The sequence below is a fragment of the Pinus tabuliformis genome, chromosome J, assembly GCF_031772625.1.
Source record: "Pinus tabuliformis cultivar Carrire ecotype Pingquan chromosome J, CPIR1, whole genome shotgun sequence".
Lineage (NCBI taxonomy): Eukaryota > Viridiplantae > Streptophyta > Pinopsida > Pinales > Pinaceae > Pinus > Pinus tabuliformis.
In genome coordinates this window covers 344,905,522-344,912,953 of record NC_142295.1, presented here as the reverse complement: position 1 = coordinate 344,912,953, position 7,432 = coordinate 344,905,522, and the positions used below count along the sequence as shown (strand labels likewise).

General features: G+C 28.0%; 1 protein-coding gene across 1 annotated transcript; it reads left to right on the top strand.

The window, feature by feature from the left end:
- Positions 1-4,313: 4,313 nt before the first annotated feature.
- Positions 4,314-5,362, top strand: LOC149227142 (uncharacterized). Its single transcript, XM_089375425.1, has 2 exons — positions 4,314-4,876; positions 5,025-5,362. Exons 1-2 carry the CDS (start codon positions 4,498-4,500, stop codon positions 5,027-5,029), a joined length of 384 nt encoding a protein of 127 aa, XP_089231551.1. The 5' UTR covers positions 4,314-4,497; the 3' UTR covers positions 5,030-5,362.
- Positions 5,363-7,432: the final 2,070 nt, after the last annotated feature.

Here is a 7,432-nt window from a genome sequence, read left to right as displayed (position 1 = left end):
TAACAAACCTACCAAGAAGAGTGGCTTAAAAACTGATTTTAGGACTAATCCCAAACTATAACTTCCATAGGGTGTAAAGTCTATTGAATATCCACACAATATTTTTAGTACAAGAAGGGTGAGATTTCCCTCAAAGGTAGTTATGTCCCTTTTTCTTTTCAATTTAATTAAAAAATATTAAAAAATTAAATTTAAAAAAAACCATATAAAAAAACATTTTGACTATGAAATGAGTTATGGTTTTTTAGGCATGTGGTATTGATAAGCCATGGTATTGTAACAAAATAAATTTATAGGTTAAAAATTTTCATGGTAAAGTGGGGATTAGCATCCATGGTCAATTCATGGTTAATTAAATGTATATATGCTTAATTCATATATTAATTATTTCTAATAATAATAATAATAAAGCTATAATTTTGTTAATTTTTATATTTTTCTTATTCTTTCCCATGTAAGATGCATCATGAGATAAGTGTTTTGTTGTTGTCATGGAATGATGCATATCAACATTTACTAATGTTTTAATTTATATGGCTTAACTAGTATAACTTGTTTTGGATCATTATAAACATAAGAAATATAAAATACATTATAACATAATATGATTATTTAAATTCAATGATAATGAATATATTATGAAATAAAATGATTTTTTAAATTGATGATAATAATAATGATAATAATTTTATTTTATTTTAAAATCACTTCTAACCTAAATACTAAATTGACATGACACCTATATTTGTAAGACAAGACACCTCTCATCTTAGTGATACATATCCTATAAATTTGAACGGATAACTTCAAAAAAACATTTTCTTTAATCTTGAAACTTTACTTATTAAAATATTAATTATCTATACACACGAATAAATCCCTAATAAAATAATTTTAACAGAATATAATTTGTTACCCAACAATTTAAATATAATAACTATCAAAATATATTACAATATACTATAATTTTTCTATTTTATACGATTATTATATCTAACTACCTTCGATTAATTTTAAATTATTATAGATAGTTCAAAATTAGATTTAACGTTTTTCACTAAAATTAATATTCATTTTAAATTAGATAATTTGGAATAATTTTTTTCCACTTTTTACTTTTCTATGTCATATTTTCCACTGTTTAGGCATCAATATTAAATAATAATAAACTGAAATGACCTACATTATCCAAAACGAGTATATAAAGTCAGAAGTTTTAATTATATTTTACTGTCAAGAAGCGACAAGAGACATGAAGATTCTTAACAAAGAGCTTTATGAAAAGTGGAAGGTTGACATGAAATTTCTATTTTCAAGAATATATGACGATAATTATTTTGTAAATATAAAGAAACTAAAATACGAATATTTTTAGCTTTATGAAAAGGTAGGGCTTGGTATTCAAGTTTTATGTTAGAAGAATAAATCTTTAATATATTTTTTTGGATTTATCTACATCTTATTTACACAGTTAGATAATTAAATATTTAGAATTGATTTGATTAGTTAAAAGTTATTTTGTTATTTATAAATGAAAGTCAGTTATTTTATATATAAGTTCGTTCAATAAATTAGCATTTAAATAATAATAAATTTTATTATTTAAATCATGAGCACCAATTTACATCTAAATCATAGATATTTACCCCTCCGTTAGCGAAAATTTTCAGTGGTCGAAGAATGACTTGCGGGCTTATTCATCGCAAATAATTGAATGAAAAATTATTGTGTAAAGTTGATGCCGGCGCCTAATGTATATTTCACTATTTAAATTATGACTACAAATTAACATCTAAATTATATAGATATTTGCCAATTTCTTTTGGGCGAAAATGTTTTCTCTGTTGAACAAAAACCTCCCGCCTTATTCATTATAACTGAACATGAAAAAATATTGTAGGTAATGGTGATGCTGGTGCTGTTTTTTAATTTTAATTTTTTTATTGATAATGTGTAACTTTGTTAGTCCGTCATTAAAGTTGAAATTTTGTTCATGTACACTTAAATTTAAAAATAAAAAAATTAAATAACTATATAAAATATTTAAATAATGTTGGTTCATAAAAGAAATTGATGAAGAAATTGGATCTCTCTAGGCACATGTTAGATTTGTATTTAAGATGGATCTATGCTGATTTTTAATAATTTATTTAAAATGGGGTAGGCATTTTTATTTTTGAGTTGGGTAGTTATTGGATAATGTTATTATCAAATTTAAAACCATTCTAAATTGGAGTTATGGTATTTTTTATTCTCTATTTTGTTTGTCATATGCAACGTGTGTTGCCCCATACTTACTGGTATAATCATAACTCTTCTCCTTTACTATGATGATATTGTTTTTTGGGCAAGGAATCATTAGATTATTAGCAAGCAACTCAAAATCCTCCATGATTTATGCTGCAAGATAGATACAACTGTAAATACCTATAATACTAAAGTGGTGATAATTAAATCCAAAATGATCACTTATGATACTTTCATTTATGACACCCACTCCTTGGAGGAAGTTCTGTGATAGGAACATCTAGGAACTCACATCCATCATAAACTCAATTGGAATTATAGCATTGGACAAAGGATAAAAAGGAAGTTCTGTGATAGGAATATCTAGGAACTCACATCCATCATAAACTCAATTGGAATTATAGCATTGGACAAAGGATAAATGGAAGTTGGAAAACATACTATGAGCTAGAAAACAACTGTAAATTCCATGCTTAATCTTGGCTAGACCATTGGGGAATAAATGAGAAGATCATCTTACAAAATTAAGACACTTAAAAATATTATTACTTTCCAATTTAAGGATAAATTTTGAGAAAACAAAGAGTTGTTACAAGAAGGTGATCAACCCCAATATTAAAAGCCTAAATTATCTCTCTGTGTTGACTAGTGTTAAAGAAGAAAATGAGCATTGCCAAGATTAGAATTAATTCTTGTGAGCTTCATAATTATCTCTATGTGTTGACTAGTGATAAGAAGGAAATGAACACTGTCAATGTTAGAACTAATTCTTGTGAGCTTCATAGTTAAATTGGACATTGGTCAATTCCCAAAACACCATGGGATGTAAGACTTTGTCATTGGTGTGATCCTAGAAGAGTTGAAGATGAAAAACACTTTCTCTTATATTGCCCATTTAACACTCACATTCAATCTAATTTTCAAATATATGTCACACTACCAACCTTCTTGACATTTTAACTCAACAAATCTATGCTGATCTAGGAACACTTCTCTTCTTTTTAAGCAAATAAATAAATAGTTAAAAAAATCTAATTATGTTAGACTTTAAGAAAGGGATACACGGAATGAGATCTGTCTTCTCGAAAATCTAATTAATTTGTTGCCTTGTAAGGTTCAATAGACCATATAAGTCTTAATGGACATTAATTATCATCATTATTATCATTATCATAATCTAAATTTTCATAATCCCAATATTACAAAAATTTTATCTACTAAATTTATTTACACATTCAAAAACATATGATTTATTAAAAAAAAAAATTCTCAAGTTTTGATGATGGACCCAAATTTTGGTTCTGAAAAGTTTATCAAAATTAAACAAAGAATAACAGATCTCTATTTATATCTTTTACAACTCTTCATATTTTCTTCAGTTTTGATGATAAACATGGATTACGGTTCCCAAAGCTCTACGAAAATTATTCAATCTGTTCAATCTGTTGATCTTCCTCCATTAATCTATAATTCCAACTACATAAATCTTTATGCATTAATCACAGTTAAAAATAAAAGAGGCATCCATGAGAAAGTTCCATCTTTAAAAAAAATTAAGAATTAAAATTAAACGATGAGCAACAAATCTCAATTTATATCTTCTAGTGCTCTTCCTATTTTCTCAAGTGACCCGAATAATTCTAAAACGTGGACCCAAACTATTTAATCTAATCTGTGAATCTTCATCCATTAATCCAAAAATATATATATAATATCATCAAAAATCACATCAAAACATTCCTATTCGTATGGAAAAATCCAAACAATTCTTTAAAAAATTAGATCCTCCAAATCCGATTAACTAAACAATACTTTAAAAAATTGGATCCTCCAATTCCGATTAAAAAACCCAAAAAACCTTGGGAATGTCTTCTAATTTGTAAAAAAGTCTGAAATAATCTAGTGAAGTAAGGCATCATGCTTTAGGCATATTTGAATAAAATAAAATAATAGTTGAAAGTGCAGCAGCCAGAGAAAGCAGGAAGCTATCCTCTTTGCTGACTTCATGCGGAAGGCAAATTGGTTCTTGGAAACGCATGCGACGGATGCCTCTAATCATACAACAGTCAAAATATACACACACCTTTTCCTATATATTTCGCTAGCAGGGAACCAAAATGGTAATGGGAATTTCAAGTATAGATTGGAGCAGAATGCTCACGCCCCATATCCCGGTAAATTGGCTTTAGGTTTCCATTGGAAATCAGTATTTTTTGGTTCATGACTAGTGAAAATTGAATCTGCAGAAATATGTTGTCTCGGAAGGAATTACAGTGTGCTGCCATGGTGGTGGCTTTGTTGATTCTGTGTCCGCAGTTTGCATATCATGTGCATTCTTCTTCAGATGTTTGTACCGCGGTTTCCCCTGTTTTGGAATCGTGTTATATGGCTCTACAGTCAGCACAGTTTTTCATGAGATCTGAGAGCGTTTGCTGCAAGAGCCTTGAGACTCTGGAGAACAGGATTCAAGATCACCAGTTTACCAGATATGCTGTTTGTGAGTGCTTCAAGGCATCTGATAATTATAAGCAGGTTTTGGTGAATGAAAATCTGCTGGAAGTTCAGGTTTTATGTGGCCCTCACGTGCCCTACCCAGTAACAGCATATTCTGACTGTTTGCAGAATTTAGGTATATATTATGTTTAATGGAAAATTTTCATCACCAGGGTTCGTTTTTTTGTTAAGGGTTTTTCACCACCGCCGCCGCCGCGCACCACCACCACAACACTACTTACACTTCTTTTATTCTTATTATCATGGTATCTACATTTTTGCAGGCTGAGGGGTATGGAGATTGCCACAGAAACATTGTAAAGCTAGATGCATAGAGCACTATAGAGATTTCATGTTGGCACTGTGAACAAATCCGAGCAAGAATCAGAGATGAGCGACCTATGATACGAGCAAAGTGAATACATGTAGCATGGCATATGATATGAACTGTCTTTATGCCATGATGTTACAATATATGCTTATTTGTAATGTCAGGGCATCTCCATTATTAAAGTTTTCCTGTATCTTCTGTTGGAGTCTGTCTCTTTGTCTTTCAGAGATGAGAAGAGCCAACATTTTCCACAATAAAATATATCAATTTGCAACTCTTTATTGGTTTTTATTTTCTGTATGCGAGAATTAATTTCACCACATCAGTTTCCAACTCTTCCTTTTCTTTGTTTGTTCGATGCACCATTATTTTTACAAGGATTGCGATTTTTTTCCAAAGGGGAAAATCGTTTTGCTATTCAGGTTTGTTGCCTTTTTAAAGAAATTTAGCTTTGTATCGGTTATTTCTACCTTCTCATCTTTAATTTTATTTTTTTAAATATATTTTTCCTTAAATTATATAAGATAAAAGTTAGTTGGGTGTACCCTTTGTTCTCCGATATACGTATATTTAATTCTAGACATAAATCTCTAAGAAAAAGCGGCCCATTTATGTTATTTACTCAACATGATTTTAAAAACAAAATAAAAAACTATATATTGTCTTTAACCTCTAGCTATTAATTTTATATATTATAGCAGTAACATAAATTAAATGACTAGACTAGTGAATATTCATAAAACATCAATTTACATTACTAAAATTAAAAGAAGTCATAAAAAAATAATTAGGATATAATTTTATTATTATTATTAACAAAAGAATTAAGGTCATAGCTAAGTTAGACATCAAATTGGTGTATGAGACACCCTTGTTTATAGGACAAAGGATCTACTTTCTGGCTGCTAAGCCTATGAAAGCATACATATTCTACCCCCTTTGGTTTTGAATCCGTGACCTCTTAAGAGGAAACACATGCTCTAAACCATTAGGCCCATTAAGCCCATTAATATACATTTAAAAACATGAAACAATTTTTTAAAAACATAAAACAATTTTTTACCATGGACATTTATCGCAACTTTCTTATGGAGATTCAACTTTGTTACAATACCATGGTTTGGTTTTCTAATACAACATGCCAAAACACTATAAATCATGTTCATATAATTTTTTTTAAGTAATTAACTTAATTAAAAGGTTAGAAATGACATAACTACATTTAAGAAAAATCTCAACCTTTGATAAGTTAATTACTAAAAATATTCTAAACTATTTAATGGTGGTTAAATCCCCACTATCCACCTAACAATCCTTGATAATTAAATTAAAATTGTGAAAGCCCTATTTAAAAAAAAACATAAATAATGAAATTTCAAATACTATATAAAATAATTAACCTTTTATATATTTTTTTTAAAGATACAAATAAATAAAATATTAATATTATCACTCTTTTTTATTGACTTGATATATAGAATTTGAACCTTAAATATTATCATTTATATCATATTTTATAAAACCATAATTACCAATTAAACTTTTCCTATAAATAAAATATAATAATTTATTAAAAAAAACGTATAATAATTCAATACCTATATTAACAACTCATCACCACTCTATTACAAGGCTCCACCTAATCATCCTTTAAAACTCATCATCAACTCTACTTATAAAACTCCACACTCCACCTAATCTCCCTTAAAACTTTCCCTATAAATAAAATATGATAATTTATTAAACAAAACATATAATGATTTAATACTTATATTGACAACTCATCACCACTCTATTACAAGGCTCCAACTAATCTTCCTTTCAAACTCATCATCAACTCTACTTATAAGACTCCACACTCCACCTAATTTCCCTTTGAAATTAGTTTGTTAAATTGAATTTACTTTACTTATTATTGAATTGATGTTATATTGATGATTTCAATCATTTAGACTAATTTCAATTGAATTTACTGTACTTATTGAATTGATGTTATATTGATGATTTCAACCATTTAGACTAATACTTATAAAGTGATTCAATAATTATTTTGGCCACTCACCACTTATTCTGCTTATAAAACTCCACCTAATCTCCCCTTGAAATTAGTTTACTCACTTATTGAATTGATGTTGTGGAATATTGATGATTTCAATGATTTCAACCATTTAGACTTCACCTAATATCTCTTTGAAATTAGTTTGTTAAGTTCAATTTAGCTTACTTATTGAATTGATGTGGTGGAATATTGATGATTTCAACCATTTAGAATAATAATCAAATTAAATTAATAAAATCAAGTTTAATTTTGTAATGAAAATAATATATATATATATATATATATATATATATATTAATTTT